We start from the raw sequence: 26,652 nt of genomic DNA, 5'->3' as shown, positions 1-26,652 counted from the left end.
GCAAAATGGGCTAACCAAAAAAAAAAAAAAGTGTTTAATTTTGGTTTAGAGCCTTGTCCTAAAGTGGCCTCTTAGATACTGATGTTTGGACTGAGCAGATCAATGAAGTGACACAGACACTGATGGATGAATCACAGCCTCTCTCTGGCTGTCATCTCAACCCTGACATCCTCTCTTTCACATATCTCTCTCTCACACACCGGACACATGATGTGTCTGGTTTCACTGTAGCAATGTGACACTACGCACTTCTTCAGACATCCGATACCAAGTGACTGAGCTCAGTCAAGTACCATTGCTTTTTCAATTCAAGCCTCTCTGGGAATAGAATTCCCAAAAACATATTTTGTAATTAGTCATTGTTGTATATGAAATGTGCATATGAAATGTAGATTATAAATAGGTTTTTTTTACATTCCCTTGTGCTCTTATAAGAATTGTATTTTGTTTGTGTGAGTGTTTCTAATGTAAACAGTAATTCTAAGGAAGGTTTAGTTTTAGTGTGAGGGATGAAAATTCAGGTAGGAACAAGTACCTTCATTGCCTGGGCTTTCTTATGAAACATCTCCTCCATGTCCTCTGCCAGCCTCTTCACCAGCCGCAGCCCATCAATCTCCTGCACCCGCACTGCCCGCTCAAACTCTTTGTATTTCTGAAAAAAAACAACACATTTTCATGTAATCATGGTTACAACTGCTGCCACAGTTAAATCACCTCATGCTGTGTTTTGATTTCAATAAACATTTTCAACAGATTCTGAAAAAAAGGCGTGTTTTACTTTGCTAAACACTACGTGTAATAGTTTATGGGATGCATTTCCCAATGTGCACTGTCCATTTTATAATGATGTTACGAGTACTGTTTTGCTCACATCTGACAAATAACATTTCTCAGGCCAAACAAGGTCAAAATCATACCATATTCTAACTGCTTAAATCATGAGTTTAAAGTCTTAAAACATATCTTATAATTATGTTGTGAAAGCATTCATATTTTGTAGGTATTTTCTGGAGGCGAGCAAGCTATAAAAACATAAACCTACATACTCTACATACATACACACCAAGTCAAGTCACGTTATTTATATAAACCAAAATCACAAATTGGTCTCAGTGCTCTGTACAGCATATCTACCCTTAGAAAAACCTGAGGAAGAGCAATAGAGGGGGAATTCATGTTCCAGGATGAACAGGCATGCAATAAGTGCTGTGTATACAGATTAGACGGATGTAGCAGTGATAAAATTACCAAATATGGAAAAAGAGTTACAACAAAAAACCCCAGAACTATTCTACAAAGTACTATGAATACATTATAGTGGTTCAAAAGTGGAATATAGCTTAGTAAGAGTTGCTTCTCTATACTAATCTACATATAAACGAAACCAATCAGCTCAGCCAAGAGAATTATCAGCCACCTTCAAGTTTTACCAACCACACATTAAGCATTGATGACACACCGCTGCCCTTGGTATCCGCACTACACTAAATCACATTATTCTGCTATAAACCAACACTTGGGTTCTTAGTATAACCAGCGCCTTAACTGGGGACAGTGACATTAAGTCTTGCTAATTCCACACCCCTACATGCCACACACACATACACACACATACAAGCAGAAATGATCTAAGCAAGGGAGTATACTTGTACAAAAAAAAAAAAAAAAGAAAAAAAAAGAAAAAGAAAAGAAAACCATTTTTGAAATCTGTGCAAAGCTGGAGGCGGCTGTGTTTCACTCTTGGGGGATTTAACAGAAGATTACCGCCATATCAAATGGTATGCCCTCTCTAATGTTATGCCAACCTGCTTAGACACATGCTCTTATAGCTGCTCCTGTACAGCAACACACATGAGGAGCAGGGTGAGGAGAGAGAGATCACGGTAGGAGGAGAGAAATGGGTACGGCATCAGACACCCAGCCAGCAGCTTTTGGATTTAGGCAATCATCTGAAAAACGGCAGGACATCGCCAAACAAGAAGAATATTTTTCTGCTTCATACCAAAACTTTCGATAAGGGTGAATTCCATAGGGGGCACCAGGACATCATGCTTGGAGAGGCTAAAAGTCAGTAGTGGGGGTGGGGAACAGCGCCAAGTGAACACAGAACACATAATGTGTTGCTGTTTTTGAGCAATTAATCAAATAAATAAATAATGAAAAAAATACTTTGAAGCTATTTATATGATCGCATCGATCTAATGCTTTTTCAGTCTTAGTTCTACTCTGTCTCATGTTGTAAATTGTCACATCATATGGCAAAATGTGATGCAACAGTATTAGCATTGTAAGCCATTTCAACAATAAAACACAAAAAAAATAACTTAAAAACTGCAAAGTTGGAAAGAAGTTTCATGACGCACAGGATTAAAGAGCTCGGCTAATCCGATGTCTCCTGCATAACAGGCAGAATGCAGAGTTTTAACTGACCAGTCTTAACTGTATAGAGGCTGCAGATTAAATGTGTCCTGCTGCCTTCAGATGGCTGCAGGGATTTAATGACCTGAAGGGGAATAAAGCAGCTGTGGACAACAGATACTGTCAGAATCAATCATATTAATTTATAACTTTACTGCTTCAACCACATTAAACTTTATAATTTTTTATGCTGATTTAAACACATATTTTGGCTGGGGAATGTTTGATTAAGTATACTTTATTTACATTTTAAGCATTCTGTGCATTTGCTGTAAGAATTTAGTTTACTCTTGTTGATAAAATCACTGAAGTGCCAGCGGAGTGACATTGCTTCAGAAACAGACGTGGTTCTGAGACATCTATTCTCAGCACAGCAACACCAACAACTCGCTTTGCACTGCTTCATCTGAATAAACCCCCTCCCACCTGTACACTGTGCATGCTGCGCTTGGCACCAAAATACACAGACAGGCAAAACAAATTCAGGAAACGGTCGAGCACTGCTTGCAATGGTCATTATAATCAGTAACTAGAGGCTTCTGTCTCTCCCACTTGGTCTCTCAGCTGTCTCTCACTTGCTCGCTCTCTCTCACCAAAATAACCTGTTAGCTATTGCATCCAAAATAACAATCAACAAGCCAAGTAATTCACAAAAAGCTTCAGCATAATATTTCCATGATCATTTTGGGGAGGCTTAGTCTCCCCTAGCCTCTTATTAGCACCCCCAATGGTGAATTCTTAGTTGTAGCTGAAGGTGACAGGGAAAAGCAGAGACGCTGGGCGAAATGTTCTTCTGTACTTGAGTGAACGACTGAGACAAGTAAGCGTGTTGTGCAATGTCAATTAATTAAAACGTCCTCATTGGAACAATCAAGCACAAAAAGGGACACTGGCAGGTGACACTGAATTTGATGGCTGAGTGCTATCTTTTGAGAAAATGATGAATTATGGGTATATTGCTTTGTCTACTTCTATGTGAAAGACAAACTGGGCACCCTAGCATTTCCTCCATCCAGGGAGAAAGACAGCCAGACAAACAGATGAGAAAGGGAAAAAGTGATAAAGGGAAACAAAAAGAGAGAGGGAGTGATAGATAAGAAAAACTGTGATAGCGAGAGCAAACACTGTGCAGTGCAAAGAAATTCAGCAGATGCAAAGACAGGTTGGGTGAGGAAGAAAGGGAAGGTGGAGAGTTGTTAAGGGTGACGGATGAACGAAGGTGTGGAGAGATAATATTGAAGTGGGAGGTCAGAGGGTGGCGTGAAATGCAATCTGTATTTGAAAAGCTGCAGGTGGACACAAGAGGAGGGAAGCAAGCTCAAATCACAAAATTTGCATTGAGTTTAAAAATGTATGGCATCAGTAGTAAGCAAAATGATTTACACTGCACAAGGCAATAGATTAAGTTAAAATCAGTTTATTACTACATAATTCATTACAAGCAACCAATTATAACAAGTGCAAAGGCCAGAGTCTGAAGGCAGAATATTCCTGTGATGTCAGAGAGATCATATAAGAGAGAAGTGCCGGGAAAAGAATTAAAATAAGAGCTAAGGTAGAGAGGTTTTTTTCATAGCAATTACAGAGATTAGAGGAAAGAGGGTCTGATTCATCAAGGTACTTTTAAAGGAGATAAGTGTCCAACTTACAGTATAATGAAAGGTGGGGGGTGGGAGATGGGGTGCGGGGGGGTTCTGAATGAGCAGAAAAGTCCCTCTACAAGTGGGGAGCCAGGAAAGAGATTTAAAGACACGTGGAGCAATGAGCAGCAGGGACAGGGAAGAGCTACAGACAGTAAGAGGCCAAGACAGGCTGCACTACAATCATAAAGGGAAATCACTGTTTCATCTTTATCTCCATATCATAGCATCAACACTCCTTTCACAGCCGTAACACTGAACAGTCTGTGTCTCTTTGAAACGCTGCCGAAGTGGTGCCTTCGCTGCCAAATTCATTTGCATGTCATGGCCAAACAGTTTGGAGTATCAAAATTCTGAAAATTCTGTTCAAAATCCCCGTTGTAGCCATCCAAAAATGCTTCTTCTGTTGCATATGGTACAGATTGGGAAAGAAGGAAGGAAGGAAGAAAGGAAGGAAGGAAGGAAGGAAGGAAGAAAGAAAGAAAGAAAGAAAGAAAGAAAGAAAGAAAGAAAGAAAGAAAGAAAGAAAGAAAGAAAGAAAGAAAGAAAGAATCACTTTTAATGACTTTAGTGTCTTTTTGGACACCATTTTTTCCTAAGATCTTTTCTGTATAACCAAACCTCAAGTTTTACATGTACTCAGACAAACTTAGTCCCTCATCCAACAGTGCTGCTAATTAATTGCAGCCTCAAGTAACATTGTCTGTGGCAAATCAAAGTGACTGGCTGATGACTCAGAAGCCAAATCACAGCAACCATAACCATATGAAAATCAGTGGGATAATCCCACTGGCTGACTGACAACTGCAGTATGTCAGAGGGACAGAAAATCCAGGTTTTAAGCCAATCCTGGTTCCTGGCTGGCTGTGGTGGGCTGTTAAAGCTGACAGGTCAGCAGCGGCTCAAACCTGAACTGTCTCCACTGGTTTCTTCACCAATTTTCTCTTTCTCCCTTCACTGTCTCCCTAGAGTTTCTTCTTCTCTCTAGTTTCTGTATTTCCTGCTTTCCTCTCACCATTTCTTCTTCTCTACTGCACCCACTTTCTTGCTAATTATAAAAATGAATGGGCTGACTTCATGGACGCAGTCATAGATAAGAATTATTCTCTGTAAAGACATTTCCAAAGTCTTTTCGATTGAAACCAATTATTTTTGTCTACAGCTCCACTAAATCCTTGTCCCTGAAACTGAAACCCAGAACTGACAGATATTCTAGACTTCAGAAGTGTTTATGTGTTTGTAGTCACGTTTGTGTGGTCAGTGAGAGGCTAAGCGGGTCCAGCTGACCACAGGCTGTCTGCGACGCTATGTTCAGTCAAGCTGACCAGAGCAGACCCGGCCCAATTAGCCTGAAGCTATCCTCTTCACATCACATCATCTTCACAGGAAAGCCAACTGACATAGATCCAGAACCTCCATTTCCCAGGAGAGGGAAGAGGAAAGCTTCTGTAACGGGCTTCAATGGCAACTTTAACAGCAGGATAGTGGTGCAGTGAATGAGAAGACAACCCGAGGAATCAGATTCAGACTCCTGTGTTGATGAGTAGCAGCCCAACTGAAGTGTCTTTGAGACAGACAGAAAGATCCAGGGTTGCTGCTATGTGATCATTTCTATGCTCTGATCTCTCTGCGTCAGAAATATTCCAAGAGGCTGTCTAGAAAACCCACTTAGTCTTATACAATAAACCTATTGTATGTTAAACTAGAGTTTCTTCATGTAATTGATTTAGCAAAATTTTCAAGATTCTGCTCATTAAAACAAAAGGCCTTGGTCCTTGTCAGTTTGTTACAAGTCTTGGTTTCACTAGTCTAGCTGCTCATTCTCTGCTAAGCAGTCACCCTGTCTCAGAAGAATCAGTGGCAACGGGTCATTTGGGGTAAGTGGCTTCATACAATAGTTTTAAAAGGGTGTTTTTAACTGCATTTGACTCCAGAAGCCGCAATGTAGGGACGGTTCCACTCTTGCAACAAGTACTATGAGTACAGGAAAACAACAATACGCATGCCCAAAGCCTTTGGCAACAGAAGCAGGTGGCATAAACTTGATGCCAAGTGGGGCTGATTGCCTGTTGCCCCGCTGCTATTTCATTGGCTATTATTGCTTGGTAAGTTGTAACGTGCAACTCTTACTTTTGAAGAAAAGTGTGAGATTAAACATCTTGGTGCCCTCCAGCCACAGGACATTGTTAGAAACCAAACGACAGGCAAAAATAACCACGGATATAATGTGGAGTGGTTCTCCAGGAAAAAAATGGCTGTTAAAACTGTTAGCTTATCCAAGAAGACACTTTTTTGTTTCCCATGTGTGTTTTTGGAGGGGATGACACCTTGTCAATAGCACGTTTTCAGGATCTCAAGCATCTTTCTGAGAGGATAACCAAACATAAAAGCAGCAGGAATCATCTAGATAGTGCGGTAAAGTTGGGCTTGCTCTGTCAAGCAAACATAGCTAACGCTACCCAAACTGACTAACACAAGAGTCGTTGAAAAGTTTGCCCAGAGGAAGAACTGCTGTGCCTCCTTTCTCTTCAAGTGAGCTTTGAATTGGTGAGTGAAAGAATTATAGTTTATCTTGCTGTTAAAGCGTGGTATTTGTAATGTGATTCCATTAGGTCATTTTTCTAATGGTCGTGGATGGATTTTATGGTGAATCAAAGGCTTGGTGCAAAGCTCACTGCTGCTGAACTGTTTACTCCTGTGAATAGTGTCATACTTATTTGCCTTTACACATTCAGGTGTCTACCCTTTTGTCCCCTCTTTCTCCAGTCATCTTCTGCTCATCTTCCTCTTACACGTACTTAAAACATGCGTTCCCTGGCAAAATGCCGCTCTCCTCCTCCTCCTATTGCTATTCTTCAGCCTGCAAACAGCTTTTGTATTGACAGTCACATTGCCATATTTTATCTAGTCATGTAGTGTCCTGTAGTTATGCTGTAGAAGAGTCAAAATATTATAATATTATTAATAATATTATTATTTCATGAGGTATATGAAGTATTATGTCAAATTGTAAAATCATGTAATCTTCTGGTCATGCCTCTGTCCAAAGTAGTTGTTGCATCACCATTTTTTCCACCTAAAACGCCACTGAGAAGAATATGTGTTTGCCCAACTTGCTGCACAAAATAATGTTTCTTTCCCTTTCCCTGAAAGATTGTTGTGTTTACTGGAAATGCCTCAGGTTTGTGCACCTGGATGCTGACCTGACATTCATTACATACCCAGTCATGTACTTGTACTGCTCATTTACCCAGGGAGATTTCTGCTAACCTATAATACAGACTGGGCTTCAGTTCAAACTTTTCACAACCAACAAAGAAGCTGTTCCCTTTTTTATATATATATATTTTCATATATATATATTGCTTTAATTTGCCCATGTTTTGTGATATCCATCTCTGACATTTCTGCTGCCACCCAAATGTACAAAGAAAGTGAATGGTATTATTCATTTGCATTAAACAATTGCAACTCAAACACTCAACAGCAATGTGTCTTTCCAGAACAATTTGGAAAGACATGTTGCTTTCTGATTTTACAAATCAACTACAACTAAATCCCATTCATTTCCATTTTATTGCAAACACAAGTGATCAGACAGGTTGTTAACAAACAGTTTAAAATTCAATTCAAAATCAGCTGCTCAGCTTTACTGCACAATATAAGACTACTTGCTGCAGGCTACGTCATGTATGCACTCAAGAAAGGAGTTACAACTGTGTTGAAGACAGAGACGAGCAGTGGTGACACGTGCTGGACAGTCTATTTTAACTCATTCTCTTTCTTTTTCTCGCCCCTCACCCCTCTGCTGTGCTGCATCACATGAATGAGCTGATGCTGCTAATCTCTCCTGCACAGTGTGCTCTGACTGTGGGATGGCAATCAGAGGCCAGAATCTCTATATCCATGCTTTCCTTTAGCAAACGGAAAAAGAGATGCAATCCTGCATGCACATACACAGACCTAGATGCATATGAAACTCAATACTACAGGTATAAAAGATCAGAAAGATAGATGTAGAGGAGGGCAACTCTCATATAAAACATTTCTCTGTCGTAGGTAGGATAGGTACATGCACTGTTTTCCTTTGTGCTCGTCTGTTGGTCAGCCTTGATGATGGAGAATTACAGACATGTGAACAACATAATATGTGTTTGTATCCTCAGAGTTAGATAATAAAGTGATTAATGAAGGGGAAAAACTTCATTTCACACTAAGACTGAACCCCAGTCCCCCAAATCCCAATTCATTTTACGCGTCACCAGATCCCACTTTACCTTGGCCTGCTCTCTCTCTCTCTCTCTCTCACACACACACACACACACACACATTCACTGGCAAAACATGTATGTTCACACACGAGCATCTTTACATTGGCACACATATAAATATACTCTTTATGCTTAATACTCTAATACTCTTTATAATACTCATTAATTATTGCATTTTTTTCAGCACTTGTTAGAATGTTAAATGGGCAAATCATAATTTGTAAGTAACTATTTAAAATTAAACATATATCTTAAATGTAAATGACTGAACAGATGAACAGTGTTATTGATTTTGTTAGTTTGTTGCTGAGATGTTTTTTGCCTTTCTGGCTTACAAAATGAAGCTGAGCATTCAAAGCAGAAAAGTGAAAAAAGAATTTAAAAGCATGTGTCAAGAAGCCAAGCATACTCTGAATTACAAGTGTGTGTGTGTGTGTGCACCATAGTATATTGTTTCATTCAATCTGTCTTATTTGGTTTTCATTCACAAAAAGCAGCCCTGTTTGTTTTGTTTGCTTCTTCCTGCTTGTCTGGCTACAAGCGGATGATTCTGGTTTGATGAACAAAAGAGACAAGGCTCAGAGAAGCCTCTGTGTGTGTGTGTGTGTGTGTGTGTGTGTGTGTGTGTGTGTGTGTGTGCGTGTGTGTGCGTGCGTGCGTGTGTGTGCGTGTGTGTGTGTGTGTATTGGAGGAGGCCAGAAGAGAAAACAAAGGGACACACAATAAGTCCATTTAACAGACTCTCTGCTGAGTCCCTGACACAAGCAAACATCTGGAGCACACAAGAAAGTTTCTAGTGAACATGAAACATTTTCTTGTGAAGAAAAGAAAAAATCACATCACTTCAGGGTAAGGACAAAAAAATGAAAGAAGATTAAAAAAAGAGAAGAGTGAGGGAAAAAACGAAGTATCAAGGACCCTCCAGAGTCCTGCACAGGTCCAATTTTGCAAACCTGCACCCACCTGTACCCGCAAAGCTCAATAATGAAACTAACCCGTTACCGCAATTATCTCCATGTCAAATTCGGACCCACCCATACACGTAAATATAAGACCTGTGACCTGACCCGTGATTAAACACATAGGCTACACAGTCACTCACTTTAAAATGCTTTATTTTTACTTGTTGCACAGTCATAATCTGTGTCTCTACAAGAAGGGCAGTACTGCACATTCACTGACATTCACACATGCCAGTGCACACACACAGATACGCAGTTGCAGATACCACAGAGCTTTCTCTCTCTCACACACACACTTAACAATAATTGCATACTAATGTTATAATGACTGCTCACTTGTATGCCTTATAACAGTGTGCAACATACTCTGAAGTTTCATAGTAATCCACTGACAGGCTCCACTACACTTCACAATTAAAAAAAAGCCTGGCGGTTGATTAGACATTATAATATAAGCTGATTTAAAAATACTGCAAATCATTTTCATTTCTGACTTCTCTTTTTTGTTCTCACCTGCTAGCCATCGGGTACCAGACCCGGTGCAGGACTCTGGGACCCGCTATTGAATGCTACTCTTCTCAAAATGAATGCTTCTTTAATTTTTCCATCAAAAATGCTATTTGGATATTGAATTTAATATTTACAGACAAATGTAATATCAAGGATTAGCATCTGTCATTCATATGTTGTCAAGTCAAATTTTGTTAGGTATGTTGTAGCTGCAAATCACAACATTTGCAATATTATATTAAATTAATTAATATTATACAAATGAAATACATAATGCTTCAAAATACTATTTTGACCCATGGTAAGATTCCAATAACTGTACTTTACCATTAAAATCATTATCTCACTTATCATTATGATAATAAGCAGTTATACACCAACAATAGTGGAATGTACTGTTAATTTACTCAAGCGTAATGTATGCTACATTATGCTTTTACCCCACTACATTACCCCATCACACTTATCTGACAACTATAGTTACTAGTTTAAGATTTTACATACAAGACATATAATGACATATGATGTATTGTTATATTTTGAACTAACCAACACTACATATAAGTAGTATAAGTACTTAAAATTAGTGCCTCCAGTTACAATAACTTGAGTCAGTCTCAACTGAGGCTGACTTAAGTGACATCACTTGAGGCAATTTATTAGATTTCACACAGCTCCCTCTGGTGCTCCAAAAGGCTTTATACAACTTTTCTCACAAGACCTGTAAACAGACTTTGATGTTATCAATCTGTGGAGTTCCCCCTTAAGTAAAAATTCTACATGCATGAATTTAACTTGAAATACATGCATTTTATATTGTGGTATTGTCACTTGTACTGAAGTTAAGGAATTGAATACATCTTCTACAACTGCACATCAAAAACACCCCTCAATATCAATGATGTCACTGACATCTGAAAAATTGTAACCCTATCTGACGTAAAACATGTGCAGCCTAATCTACATCAATTATATCTTTTCCAACATGTGGAGAATATTATATATTTATGAGACAGAATACTTAATACTAGTTGTTAAAATGTTAAATATGTCAAAAGATAGTTCTTGCTGAATTATTTAACTAAATCCCAGAACAGAAAAGCACAACTAGGAAGTAATTTCCCTCTGGATGAAACACTGAGTGCACTTTCTGTGTGTGTATGCTTTCAGGTAGTTGTATGTTTTCATTAATGCAAGCTACATACTTGTGCCTACAGTGTGTGTGAGCATGTATTCTCCTAAAACATGTTCAGGAGAACAAACCTCTTGCAGTGTCATCTTTTCTTATAAAGGACCACTGATTCCCCAAAGCCATGTTTGTAATTACAGCCAACATGGCTCTCAGGGGAGGAGGAGGAGAGGAGCGGGGGCGGAGAGACAAGGAGGTGAGGAGAGAAAAAGTGAAAAGGTAGGACCCAGAGGCATCATCTGGTTGAAGTTAATTCTGTTTTCTGCCACCGTGTCACTGGGCCATTACTGCATGTGTGTCTGAGTGTTCGCCTGTGTGCAGAAACAAGGGAAAAGGACTGAGTGAGTGTGAGAGACTGTCTGAAATAATTGCACTTTGACTGATGTTACATTCCGCCTCCCGTGAAACACTCTGCTACTTGAGCGGGGACAGGAGCGTCAGCCCAAATTCACAGCAGGAAATCACTGCTGGATCACAGGATCTTCCAGGAACACAAAATCATTGCTATGCCCTCCTCCTTTCATACCCTCCCTTGTATGCCAACCGACAAATTGTTCCCTCAAAAGAAGAGCGCTGGCCGGAGATGAAGTGGAACAATTAATTTCACGCTTGTCCTCCCTGCCTCAAAAGCATGTTGGTCTGAGTCCCGTATCTGGTGGCACAGAGACACTCCCCACGGATTGTAAAATACACACACACACACACACACACACACACACACACACACACACACACACACACACACAAAGTGTAAATTAGACAAAGTGTGAATGCTAATCACACAGACATAAAAATAAGACATCGTTAAACTCAAATAAAGCTCAGGAATCATAAACTCTTCTTGCCTGACTGGCCACGCATTCCTCGCTCCTCCATTCACCATAACATAATCTATCAGTGGGGGTGAAGAGTATTGATCACAGCGCGGAGATGTCTCAAAGTCAGATCAATGCACTGTGAATGAATGGGAGGATTGTGAGGAACACATGCGCACACACACAGCTTTGACAGACCACTCAATCATATGGTGAGAAGAAGGCAGCTCCTGATCGGAAATAGACTGTGCTGTAAGAAGTGAGCTGGGAACTGTTTCATTGTGGTCAGTTTCTGGCCCCTAATCTACCACATGCTCAGACTCACATTACAGTCAGACAAGGTATGAGCAGGAAACCAGAAGGTGGTATGTCTAGCAGTTGGCACCTTGGTATTTTTTTTTCTTATAAAACAAATATTTCTGGTATTTATTTCTGCTTAGCTTATGCACCTGTTGAACATACAGGATTCATTCAAAACTACCCCACATAGCAATGTGCTTGCCAGATGAACACACTAATTATTTCAGACAAATACATTAAATTGCTGATTGATCAAAATGAAAGATAAGTGGTGTGTTGACAGCAGTGACAGCAGCTATAAATGTGTTATCATCAGTACAATACAGGTGGTCTCGGGGCTCCCGGACTAATTAACAGCTGGGACACCCCTGAAAATCTCAAAATGAAATTTTAAGGGGATTTCAAAAATGTGCCTACTTATCTAAATAAATATTTAGATTAGATAAATATTTATCTAGACAGTGAGGTTTATTCTCATGTAACTATCAAAATTGTTGTTTTATAATAATATATTGTAATCAAGGCATTTACAGCATTTGAATGCAATTTGCTCCACGCTACTTCTCTCTGCATATTTAAAACGTTCTAATAGATGTGAACTAATTAATATGTAAAATAAAATTCCTTTATTTATCTTGAGGAAAACATTTGAAAAGTCCTGAAACAGTCCTCATGTCTCATGAACAAACTAATAAATAGGCCAATAAAAAAAAACGCAACCGTGCTTGTTCTTGTGTAGCTACTTGGATTTAGTGGCAGATGTATGCCTATTTTGTTTTGGAAGTACTACCCACGGCACTGGGACCCCCTGATTGTCACAGGGTATGTTTTTCATACGCTGGTTATCATCATAAGACCTAAAGTCAGAATTAGCTGTGGACAGTAAACAGTGAATAATTTCAGTTACTACTAAAATATTTATATTAGCAGGGAGTCACCCACTGGAGAATCAGGGGAGTAGAAGTTTCCCAATGACCAAACTATCCCCCAGTGTGGGTGTGTACATATTCACCAAAAACTGATGAATCCAAATGTAACAACATTAGAGCTGTAGAAATACTTAAAACTGAGACTTGAGTTAGACTTACAACATACTTGGGACTTGTCTTGGACATAAATGCACTGAGACTTGACTTACTTGAGACTAGACTCCTAAAAGACCTGTATTAACTTGAAAGTTGAAACCAAAAAATATTCAAATCTCAAGTTTTGACCTGGTAATATTCCTGTACAATAAAAATTAATACCACATTTAGAGGCATGCTTCATTAAAAAAAAAACTATAAAAGCTCAGAAAATACATTTTCACACATCATTTTAATATTCAATATTTTACTTATGAAGACTTAATAAAATCTATCCTCAAGGATTTGAGACTTGCTCTGACAGACTCAAGCCAACATGAACTTACCTCAAATTATTTGAGACTTGCCCCAGAAGACGTTGAAGCCATGCTAGTAGCTCTGTGAGGCTGCAGTTAGACAAAGCGGTGCTTTGAGCTCCATGCTATAAGTCAGCACGCTAACAAGCTCACATTGATAATGCTAACATGCTGATGTTTAGCAAGTACTGTATAATATTTACCATGATCAGCATCTTAGTTTGCATGTTAGCATGCTAACATTTGCTGATTAGCACTGGACACAAAGTAGGCCTACAGCTCAGGCTGATGGGAATTTAGTTTTGCTGGTTTTTGTGAGTATGGGTTATCTGATGATGGCACTAGACGAAAAGTTAAGGGATCATGAAAGTTATTACAATTCATCCTGAGGGGTGACATGAATGTCTGAATCAAATTTCACGGTAATCAATCCAAAAGCTGTCGAGACATTTCAGTCAGAACTACAAATGTCAGCAGGTCAAAGTCAGGGGATCACCAAAAAATCTGGCCTATGGGCACCATGGATATTCTGTACCAAATAGTTGTTGAGATGGGATATTTTGTTAAAAACAGAAACGTCAGCCTCATGGTGGTGCTAGATGAAAAGTCAGGGGATCACCAAAGTCAGTAGGATTCATCCTCTGGGGACCGCAAATACTCAATAGTTGTTGAGATATTTCAAACTGGACCAAAGGAAACAACTGACACTGCCATCTGTAAAGCCACGCTGCAAGCATGTCTAAAACACTATTCATAGCTTTGAAAGGAAAATGTTCAAATATTGTGCAATATTAATGGTTAGCATTCACACATGAAAGACATATTGACTTGTAATTTGTTAATGAAGACATGTAACTTAAGGACTTGAGACTTGCTCTGATAGACTTGAGTTGACTTTGACTTGTCTCAAATTACTTGAGACTTGCCCAAAAAGACTTCAACAGCTCTGAAGAAAACTACAGAAATTTTCATATTACACAACTTTGATGTTGTATTAAGCTGTTATAATGAAATATGAACATTTAAACTCCAAGTGAAAAACTAAAAAAAACCCTATTTCGTACCCATCCCCCCTGTGAGCAAAAGCCATGCTGCTCTTTTTATTTCAGCATAATTGAAACCACTTACACACCTCACCCATTTAGCTCCTCAACACAATTCATCCACCCGCAGCTCCTGAGTGCATGTGTGTGTGTGTGTGTGTGAGTGTGTGTGTGTGTTTCCACAGTGATTGAGTGTTTAAAGGCTGCCTAAGGGCTATTGAAAGGAACAGTAGAATAACAGCTGTACACTGACACGAACACACACACACACACACAAGGCCTCATGGCATAGCTGGTAGCGACACTCAGGAGTTTTTCCCAGGGTGCACTGCGTCTGTTGGGTATGCACCATTGCCCCTCAGAGTGGAAGCCAAATCCCTGCTCTCTCTAATGACCGCCATCTTTCAATGTCCTCACATGCCATGCCATCATGTCTTACCCCCCACCTACACACACACACACACACACACACACACACACACACACACACACAGAAGCTCCTAAAGGCCTGGAGCTGACATCATCTATGCCAGCATGAAAACATATCTACCCTAAAATAAGTCCTTTATGGAGTAAAGGAAACCTTTCCCTTTCAAAACTTAAGAAGCAGGCACAGGAACTAGCCTCTCTACCATCACCACTCTACTTTTTCTTTCACACACCATAATTCACTTCACCAAAAAACATAATAGCAGGTCTAATCTGTTCACATGGAACTGATTAATAGTCCACAGTCTATCTGTAGTTGCCTGCATTCAGTTGGTTTCAGCAGAGTCCTAGAAAACATTTTTCATGCTTAGCAGCACATACAATGTGGCCTGCTGCTTCCCTATTCCACCCCATACATTCTCACAGTCTCAAATTGATTCTAGCAGCAGCCAGCGTGAAAGTAGAAGGAGAGAGCAAAACATTGTGGTGGATATATAAAGGCAGTACTCATCCTTGCAAGTGGAGATTTATTATGGGAAGTTACACTTTTTGGACTGCAGTTTAATTTGAGTTAGCTTTTAAAGGCCTCACAAAAAAATGGGGGAAACACCTTGAAGGTGCAGTGTGTAGAATCTAGTGGCATCTAGAGGAATAGACTTGGCAGAAAAGGAATATAATATTCATCAGTATGTTTTCATTAGTATATAATCACCTGAAAATAAGAATTGTGTTTTCATTACCTTCGAATGAGCCCTTTATATCTACATAGGGAGCGGTTCCCCTTCCACTAAGCCCACCATATTGCACCTCCATGTTTCTACAGTAGCCCAGAGCGGACAAACCAAACACTGGCTCTAGAGAGGGCCTTTGTGTTTTTCACGAGTTTCGCAGCCACTCTTACAAGCTCGAGGGAGTAGGGGGTGGTATTCAGTTTGTCGCACTCTGCAACCTCACCACTAGATGCCACTAAATCTTACACACTGCACCGTTAAATGTACAACATACAGTGGAGAAGAATACTTTTGAGACCTCTTTGGGTTTTTGACTATTGATCCGACAAGACAAAACATCTGATATCATCATCTTGGATCGGCGAAATTGTGACTGGTTTTGTAGGATAACAACAAAGAACTCTTTTGCCACCAGAGCAGCCTCAGTTCTTGAAGGCTCGGGCTCAAGGTATTAATAGTTCCACAGGGATCACAGTCCATGTTGACTCAATAAAACTGATCGTGATCTGGTGTTACGTTTATGCAATGAACATCCTGTTCCACATCGTCTAACAGGTGCTTACTGAACTGAGATCTGTGGATTGTACAAACCAGTGGAGTAAATCACAGTCCCTATCATACTCCTGTAACAATCTTGAGGTTATTAATGCTTTGTGACTGCTACTAAAAACGTAGTAATGTGGGAATGCATGTGGTCAGCATCAGTGTTAAGAAATGCTGTTTCTCTCTGAGTTGTTTGTACTGAGATGCTCTTTGACACATCTCTGTTATTCTAAGCTGTTGCATACTGTATATGCCTTTTAGCCTGAAAGAAGTTTGCTATGTTCCTGGGTTTGTACACACAAAAGCAACTGACTGAATGACCACTTTAACACCAACATCGTATCAACAACCATACCTCATTCACAGCTATATATATACATTTATTGCTGTTCATTGCATTTATGACTGTTAGTCAAAGACTGGCACTTTTTTTTTTACATTCGTGGTATCCTGAATTTCAGTTGATGGTTGATAGTAGTAAGTAGTATTAGTAATAGATAATAATATATTATGTCTGCATTTGTATTGTATGGCAATATTTAGTTTTGGTATTAAAAAAAAGGGAAAAAAGAATGTTAGCAGTAAAACCTTTACCATACCTCTAAATGGACTTTTCAACCAATTTAGTTTTAAAAAGAAAACATATTACAAATTTATCAGACTTTTGGGGGTATTTGTATCCATCTGTTCAATATAAGCCCTCTAAAACTAAACATAATTTTAAAAAAATGTGATTACCTATGAAACTCCAGCATACCTTGGTCACATGCCAACAGCATTTTTTCTGCCTCTATCTTCATGGAAGGAAGGCCCCTGAAAAGGTGTAGTTCTGAAAACCGCAGTGCACTCAAGGGCTTTTATGGACCTACTGTAACATACTTCAAAGGAGTGCTAGAGATGGCTCAATCAGGTCTAGGTAAGTACAATTCAACAAGACATCACAACTGAAACTGAGCTCCACCGAACAGTTGAGAAGACCATTGAGGGGTTTTTGAAGAGTCCCAGCCAGCAGTAAACTCAACTTGCCAATTCAATGATTAAGTTGATATAATGTTGTTTCAACTTAATCATTGATTAAGTGAATGGAGAGGGAACAAGGGAAAGGGAAGATGAGAATTTTGAAGTTAGAAGAGAGAGAGCCTTGGGGAAGAGAAAGAAAAAGAAAGTTGATTCATCGAGTCATGGTGAGAGAGAACATGAAAAAGAAACCTACATGGCTGGAATGAAGATTTGGGGTTTGAAAGAAGGTGTTGGATGTGGAGCTTTGTCAGAAAAGCACACTGTGGCAAGATGGATTAAGAAGTGGGCGAAGTTAAACTGATCTACATTAAACGCTCCAGCTTGATTGTTGTCAAGTGTATGTCAAAGATACAGATGGAAAAAGCCTTAAAAAATCTTGGTGTTGGGTTCTGGGATGGATATGTATCCAGTGACATGTTGCCTAGCAAGAAAGCTCCAATAAATAGTGTCGTTGATGGAGTCTCAGGCAGAGTGGATGCAAGGAGATTTAAAGAGTGTAAAGGATTAACAGACAGCTATAGAATGAGGATGTTTGATGAAGTAGTGAATGAAAAGTATGAAACTAAATCTGTTATCCTTCACTTTGATTTGGAGTACTTGCCTGATAGAGTGTTTTTGGTTCACGTGTCATATGCAGTAAAGCCGTATGTTCCTAAACCTTTGCAGTGCAAAAATAGTTGGAAGTTTGGTCATAGTTTGTTTGTATGTAGGAGTGATTTTGCCACATGTGGTAAATGTGGGGAGAATGACTGTGAGGGAGACCGTGAGAAAGATCCAGAGTGTTTTCTTTGCAATGGGAATCATGCAGCATGGCAGGATAATTGTCAAAGAGAGTAAGGAAGGCTGAAATAATCAGGGTTAGATCTCAGAAGAGAATTAAGCATGACGAAGTAAGAAATATTGTGATGTGAGACAAGAAGCTAAGGAGGACAAATCAACCAGAAAACACGATGAGTTTTGTTTTTGTAAGGATCAGGTGAAGTTTTGGGCCTTTTTGGCAATGCTAATTAACTGTACTACTAGAGTAGAGGGAAAATCTGAGAAAATTGACGTAATCATAGATGCAGCAAGGAGGTTGTTGTGGGAGTTTCTGGAGAAGGTGTGCAGCAGCTGTTGAGAGAAGCTTTTACTTTCTCTCAAACACCTGAAAAGGTGGGAAATGGATGGGAAGGGGTTATTATTATTTTATTTAGTCAGTCAAGATTTTAGTTTAAATCCTGTAGATGGCGGTAATGTGACATTTTGGACGCCGACTGCCACTAAAAACCAATAAGAAAAGAAGAAAAGAACACGTGACCATTGGATAAGTCACAGGTTAATTACTGGGAACTAAAACATTAAATTGATTTGTATGCAGGTATGCAGATTAAATTTGATTAGAAAAGCAACAATTCATCTCTGCAGACTAAATGTGGACCTCTTACTTGCCACACAGTATCTGTCTTTGTTTACTGCACATACCAACAACACCATGTAATCAATATGTCTCAACATTGATCTATGGTGATCCTCTGTGTCTAAGTAATCATTTGTCACTTGCTCAGTGCTCAGCATTACCTCAGTGTAATCTGTACATTAGCTAGTGCAGGCCTCAAGCCAATAAACGCATTGCTGTACATGACATGTTAACAAGACAAAGACAAAAACTAAAATAAATATACATAGATCGAGTGTACAGTAAAAAGTTTTTGCAATTTGTGTGTGTGCTGATGTGTTATCTCACATTGCTGCTCATGCACAGCTGTATTCCTCCAGCCTTGTGTTAGCCAGTTAGTGTTTGTGTGAGATGATAGCAAGTACAGGTGAAGGTCATCAGGAGGAGGGGCAGCTGTCCCACTGAGCTGGATTTGGCAGCACTCTCACAGCTGAGATGTGTTGTGCAAATGGGACGCAGTGCAGGGCTCCATAAAGTACAGTCAAACTAAGTGTGTGTTTGTTTGAGTGTGTGTGTGTGTGTATGTTGACGCAGTTGATGGAGAGGTGGAGAGGGTGACTTGGGACACACACTGAGGCCTCCGAGAGAGCAGCGAGTGCAGGACATTGTGCTTGGCCAGCAGAACTATTTTTTGAGGGTGTGGGCACCAGCACTTGCTCCAAACACCGGCGTGTCCCAAGATCCCCTCCCATGTATTCTTTAGTGCCATAGCTGCATCCTATCCATTATTAAAACAGAGCGATGGCGGGAGGGAGAAGACTTAGAGAGAAAGTGCAAGGGGGGAAAAAAATAATTGGTGGAGTGCAAAAAACTCATGGGTGAAAATGTTGATAGAGGGAAAAGTTGACAGAAAGCTGAAGGTAATACAGAAAAAGTGAGTGAATGAGAAAGAAAGAAGGAGCTAGGGTGCCAGTTCATCTTTGATTCTCAGCATAACATATAAACCAGAACTATAAGTTGTATCAAGATGGGTTTGTGATTGACAGAGTAGCTGTAATGGGCCTGATGTCCTTTTGTCTATTCAGTGTATTGCTTTATAAGGGCCATCTTTACCTACAGCACACAAGGCAGTATGATTGATGTAGACAGCAGCAAGTCACAGACAGTCCTTCACACAATGCCGCACACGTTAATGTGCTTAATAGTACTAGCCCTGCCCCTTTAGCAAGCTGGCTAATGTTTACTCTCTGCATGCAATCAAGTCTGGACCATACCAGATGAACAATCTGTCATAATTATTGAAATCTGTGTGTGTGTGTGTGTTTGTATGAGTGTGTGCCCATTAATGTCCGGTGTAGCCACGGTGAGATACTCTTTATCTGCAGGCCAACAGAGGCAGAGCCAAACCTGAGCAGCCCGATGACAGATGACAGTGGATATTCATCTCCAGTGTTCACATTCATCATCCGAACAGCACGGAGCACAAGGTGTTACACTTTATGCAAACGCTATGTGTGCATCTTCTGCAAGAACTTCAGAAACTAGGAAAGAAAAATCAACTTCTTTACAAACGCAAATGAACTACTAAATCAAACACTTTTCACGCTGGCAAATAAACTTGGTCAGAGAGGTTGGGGATAAATCAAAGAGGTAAACGGCACAACAAGTCATCAAAAGACACTTGATTTTCTGAGCTCACAAACACAGCGTCAGCAGTTGTGCTCTTTAAGAATTTAAGTTCTTTAATCCGGTAGCAAAGGGCCTCGCTCCCTGCTCCTGAGCTCTCTACAGTAAAGGCTGGGTGTTTGATTCACAGTTGCTTTTCTCGTGCTTTTTCTCACCAACAAAGCACTAATTACAGTATGAGTGAGTGGCTGTGTTGGCTAAAGCTGAACTGCTAGGACATGAAAGGATAGCAGCACAGGCTGCAAACCCGTCTGCTAACGCTGTAATTAACTCTGTGACACGGTATTCCTCCTTCTTTACCCGCTCTTTCTTTCTCTCTCTTTTACACACACACACACACACACACACACACACATTTCTTTCTCCATCGTCTCCCTTCATGAGCCGTGGAGGAATCAAATTTAGCAAGATCATGCTTTGGTCAATGAGAACAAGAGAGGGAGGGAGAGTGAAGCTAGAGAAGTGATGGGAGGGTTAGGGGAGGTTAGGGAAAGAGGGACAGTCATCAGTACACACCCCTACACACCCCCTTCCCTCACCTCATCGCCAGTCGTGCTGAACCAAACCTGACAGCTATTCAATTTTCCCAAAGCTAAATCTAATCTGCTGCCGTCTCCCCCTCACTGACACACTGTTACACTGGAACGCCTCAGCCATCACCCACCCTTGGCAGCAGATTGGCACCATCGCACATACTTCCCCCAACACTTCAACACAGACACACACACACAAACACACACACACATATACAGATACACAGAGTCATCCATGGGGCAAGAAAGGCAAATAAAGGGCAAAAAGAGAAATAAGTAAAACTGATCTTGAAAATTTGTCTGAAGCGACGCAGTTTGACCACAATTTTGATTTTTTTGTGAACCCAAATAAGAGCTTATTTTCCTACCTTAGCAGGAAAATAACCACCTTAACAGTGAAAAAAAATCTAAATCAAACAAAGTAATAACCCACTAATTTTCTCTGTGCACTGATGGAATGCATTTTGGAAACTCAGGTGAAAGCTATTATTTGATCAGTATCGCTTTTTTTTTTTCAACCAGGCAGAAACGCAGCAGTTTACAAACAGCAGACAGTGCCGTATGAATGAATGAATTAATTAATTTATTTGATGATTTAAATAACACACATAACACTGCACTGCAGTCATTACATACACTAACAATCACAGAGGATGAAAACACAACAAAGCCTGAAGGCTTATTTCCAGTGCAGTCCGCTAGTATAACATTTAACACACCACAAGATAAAAACAAAACAAGACAACAGAAGACAATACAATCAACATACAAATAGCCGCCAGGATTTTAAGAATACTGAGGTCATGGGTCTAAAACACAATCCCATCCCCTAAAAAAAATGTCACTAGCCAAAACTCTTCTGATAATATATCTCCCTTCATGATTTTCTAAATGCTGTTTCAAAGTCTTCTTAATGAACGTAATTCAGAGGAGAAATACTATATCCCTGAATGCCATATTTTGTTTTTATTTGCCTCAAAGTCACAGTCACATTTAAAGATATTGGGTCTAAAAAAGGACAGAATTATCATAAAAATACTGTGTGTAATTTGTGTGTATTTGTAGAATACAAATTCCTACTCCTGGACATGACCTCAATATGTCCAGTGCTGAGTGTCCTCCATACATGCACAATATAACACAGAAATCATTCTAGTATTGTGCATACACTATATACTAGATCACAACAATCAATGTCTAACATAAATAAAACAATCCCAAAATGTTTGTTGAGAGTAATTTGCATAGGAATTACAAGGCACTTAAATCAATTCCTTTTTATCAAGTGTGGTGATGAAATATTTATATATTTTTTTTTAAAAAAAGGAAAGCTAAATCAAATTAAAACTTTAAGTGCTGTTTATCATGAGTACTGAGTGGAAAATATAAAACATTTCATCAGCTCATAATACAGTTCCCCAAACAGCAAAAGCAAGAGTCATTCTTCCACTGTTGTCATCTGAATGTGTGATTAATTTTAAATGAATGTGAAAAAATGAAATGCATAATCATTTCCACTTCAAAATTAGACAATTAGTCATGCTCTTAAATCTAGTCAGTGTGACTAAAATACATATTCAGAACAAAAACAGATTTTTCCAGAACAGACAAACATGAAACTGCCTTCTGTAGATTTATGAATTCTGTTTGTGTGAAACAAGTCTCATAGAAAGGTCTCCAATAGACCAAAACATAATGCTATTGAGTGGAAATAACTTAATCCATCATGTTTGACAAACTCCTTTGACCTTTTGGATTTTTAAGATTCTTTGAAAGCCTTATTTTTCTGAAAATGTGACACTTTTAGTTTTAATTTTTAGGGTTTTCATCACCGCAGGGCTACTGCACAGCTGCTGGAAAGTGTATGAACGTAGCCTTCAAAAATTTTCTCCTCCCTCTGTGTAACGCTTCCTCTCTATACTCCATAAATCCAGCATGTGCATGTTGCGTGTCTCTGTAAGTCTTGCGCCTCTTCACTTCACTGGACGACTTCAATACCGGCATTTATTTTTTATCCCCTGCTTCTTTTTGAGGAACCACTCCACTCTGTCTTCATACTGTCAGCAGACATATCCGTGGCTTCCTGTGCTAAGCTACTTGGTGTTAAAGGAGAAATGGTATGGCACCATACATGCACACACACACACACACACACACACACACGCTCCTCTTCCCCATCCAGGCAAATCGATTCCAGCATACTCTTGTCACACATCATTACACCTTCCTATCATCCTCTGCTCTTTTGCTCAGCATATGCGCCTCTTGAATGTGAGAGAGACGGCGTGTGTATGTGTGATTGAGCGTGCTTTAAGTAGGTATGCAAACTTAACACACGCACTGCAAACACATACGTCTGCTGCCTATTCCTCGCCCGCGGATACAGCGTACGCTTTTAAAAATAGGAAAAGCACGCGTGCACGGATAACTTTCGAGACAGGCTGCGGTGACGATCCCAAAGAATCATCATTTGTCTTGTATCATCCATTACCAAGAGGCTTCAAGTTATTTCAGCGTGGAATAATGTCCCACTATTTTGATTCCAGGGAGCCATAACGTCAGTGAGGTGAAAACTAGTCCAGCCAGCAACACATACACACACACAGAGCCAGGCTGGCTCATATAGACAGGTTGTTCAATGATACATGAAATTAAAGATTTCAACAGAATAGCAGCGAAGAGGCTAAAACACACAGAGCTAATTCTAACTATCAGTGGGAGATGTTTAGTACGTCTCAAACATAAGTCTGCATTCCTGGGTATGGATGTGTGGGTTTGTCTATATACAGTGTATGAATGTAATATGCATTGTATTTGTACATACACTAATGAGTATACTGCTAACATTTGATTTTTATTAAAAAAAAAAAAAATTGAAGGGGTTATTGATCATGATTTTCCTTCTACAGGGACAGACACACACACTCTCTCTCTCTCTCACACACACACACACATACACACATGCCCTGACTGGTATAACCTTGAAACAAGAGCTGTTTCCGATGGATACAGGAAGCGGGCTGTGGCGTGGAGAGGGAGGACAGATCAGGACAGGAGAGGAAAAAGGAGAGGGAGGTTTGAGGAGGGGATGAAAGACTAAATCTGCTACAGCTGGATTAAAAAAAATATTTAAGATGTCAAATTTTGTCTCTGAAAACAACAGCAAACAAAGCTGCCGATTATTCTAAACTACTCATTATTTACAAATATTTAGATTTGTATTATTCCAATAATCTATGTCCTGCTGGGAATTATGTTGCTGTTTGCTGACTTAGCAGTCATGCAATCATTTAATCCATATATTTTTCATTCAGAATTGATCTTCCATTCAATATGACTTGAACTACTGGAAAGCATCTATATGAATTATCTATGAAAGTATTAAATGAAGCTTCTAATATATTTGGATTAGTGCTGTCACTCAATTAAAAGGAATTAAGTAATTTATTGCGTGGTTTTATGTTATTAATTTAGATTCATCACACTTTTGCACTTTTTCAGAATCTCTCTCATAGAAAGATAATTAAATTGGAAGTCAAATCAAGCATCAAATTAATGCCGAGCCAACATAAAGGAAATATCAAATTCAAATTGTAGCATTTCAGCTGAGAACACAAAGTAACACCTGGAGATGTAATAGGTGCCAGACTTTTGACATTTGTTCATCGTCGTCAGGCAAAAAGAAAATTCAAAATATAACGTCCAACCTTTTGGTCCATATTTTTTCCTCCTTAATTTGTCAGTGAAAAAACATATTTTTTAAGCATATTTTCTGTACATTTAACATTTAATGGGTGTCTCTGTATGAAGACACTGTGTGTGATACAGATCATGTTGCATGCATAGTGTGTGTGTGTGTGTGTGTGTGTGAGGTTATTTCCAAGGGAGTTTTGTTACGCTAGGGTCAGAGAGATAACTGAAGAGAGACTGAGTCCATCTGTCTCCTGCCCAGGGGAAACACACACATACACACATACAAATCTTTTCAGTACCATCCTCCTCTCTATGTATAACAGTGTATATCCCTCATTCTTTCTGCCTATTTAAAAGCATATGTGCCCTCAGGGGGGGATCTGTGGTCTCTCCCTGGACAAGAGCTGCTGGACTGTACCGGACACACAATAACTAATATACAGGACACTGTTGCCACAGCCTGCATATGCGTGCATGTGTGCATTTATACATCCTGCACATCTGACGATACTCAGTGATCCAGCAAGTGGGCACAGTGAATAACACTGTATTTGCCAATAAGGCGCAATATACCAGATAGGTGTGAAAAGATACACTTTTCTGACAAAGAGGTCTCTAGTCTTTTCTTTTCTCAATTAACCCTGCGGCTTTCATTTGCATTTCATAAAGAGGTCGTCACTCTGTGGGAGGGTTATCTTCTTTTTGGAGGCAGAAAAAGATGAGAAGGGGGAACAGTTTTTATCCTGTCAAGAAGATAACACCACTACTCTGCCTTATCAGTAGCTGATGAAATCCACGCTATAGGCCTGTATGTGTCTATATGACTGTGCATGTGAATATGCAGTGTGTGGTCATGTGCATACATTTATGAGTGCGTGTGTGTATGTCATTTTTATGTGTGCGCACAGGTCCTAGCTGTGCGTCGCCATATCAAATCTCCTGTGTGACACCTAACAGCAGACACACACCACAGTGGGTCTCTGCATCCAGCAGAACCCTGAACTTCTGGCCCGAAGCACAACATTGTGTCTGTGCGCCCAGTGAGAGGTTAGGTTCAGTTTGACCCTTTATCCACCAGCTATCCATTAGCCAGTTTTAACTCATGCTTCATCAACTGACCCTCCATTTGGAAAATTTGCATTCTATCACACTCAAATTTTGCATAAATGCCATAAAGCAGAGTGGGAGAGAGATGGGAAAAGACTGCAGAGAGGTACGAAAAGAGGTAAGGGGATGTTAGAAATGGGAGGAATATTCAGTTGCTTGGCATAAATCGAGTGCTTTCCGAAGAGTGTATTTAAGCACGCATGTGTGTGTGTGTGTGTGTGTGTGTGTGTGTGTGTGTGTGTGTGTGTGTGTGTGTGAATGCAACTGCTGGAGTGCTTGAGATTTGGACACCCATTTAAAAAGGCACATGTTCTGAATAAGCTTTTAAATCTGTGCCTACGTAGTCAACATGCATTACTGATTCTCAAGTGGGTAAAAAAAAAAAAAAAAGGTCCTGCAGTTTAAGAGATAAAGAGTGACATTTCTCTCAACTCAAAAATTACTCAACACCAGTCATTAAGCTGGTCTTTCACATCCACACACATTTTAAAAGGCTCTAAAAAAGGTATCTTCAAGCTTTTAAAGCAGTCACTTTATCCACGTCACGTAATTTCAGCTCCCCAAAATGATGTTATCCAGTGTGTGTCCCTGTGTGTGCTTACACACTGAGGTGGTGGAAACATTTTTTGAAAAATGTAAACCATTTGGCATATTTCTAGCTTCTTTTAAAAGAAAATCTCTCATCTTTTACTCAGTATTTTTGCTGTAAGACTAAAACTAGCTACAACATAATCTTGCTCAAGTTCAGTCATGTGGACATCTGAATAATATTTTTTATAGTATTGCCATTCCAGGATGTATAAATTCAGACAATAAACCTACTCACCTTCTGCAGCAGCTGGGAGCCAGAGTACTTTGCAGAGATGGACTTCATCTCCCCACCAAAAGCTGAAGCCCACAGCTTCACCCTGCAGGAAGCACACAATATGCAGCAAACAGTTTATAAAAGGACATGTATAATATAGGCAACAACTTAGAACAGTCAACATGGTAACTTCTGCTTTTT

At 39.6% G+C, this 26,652-nt stretch overlaps 1 protein-coding gene across 7 annotated transcripts in view; it reads right to left on the bottom strand.

The window, feature by feature from the left end:
- cacna2d3a (calcium channel, voltage-dependent, alpha 2/delta subunit 3a) overlaps positions 1–26,652 on the bottom strand; it is a 133,561-nt gene that overhangs the window by 93,812 nt on the left and 13,097 nt on the right. For all 7 annotated transcript variants that reach the window (XR_006095790.1, XM_042408725.1, XM_042408718.1 and 4 more), the window contains 2 exons: positions 26,473–26,554; positions 536–652 (listed from right to left, as the gene is read on the bottom strand). Coding sequence is in view for 6 of the 7 variants with exons in the window: in XM_042408725.1 (XP_042264659.1) it covers positions 536–652; positions 26,473–26,554 (199 nt within the window). In the remaining variant the exon portion in view is untranslated. The remainder of the gene's footprint in view (positions 1–535; positions 653–26,472; positions 26,555–26,652) is intronic.

This window comes from Thunnus maccoyii, chromosome 4 (assembly GCF_910596095.1).
Source record: "Thunnus maccoyii chromosome 4, fThuMac1.1, whole genome shotgun sequence".
Classification (NCBI taxonomy): domain Eukaryota; kingdom Metazoa; phylum Chordata; class Actinopteri; order Scombriformes; family Scombridae; genus Thunnus; species Thunnus maccoyii.
Note: the sequence above shows the minus strand (reverse complement) of the source record. Positions and strands in the feature narration are given on the sequence as shown.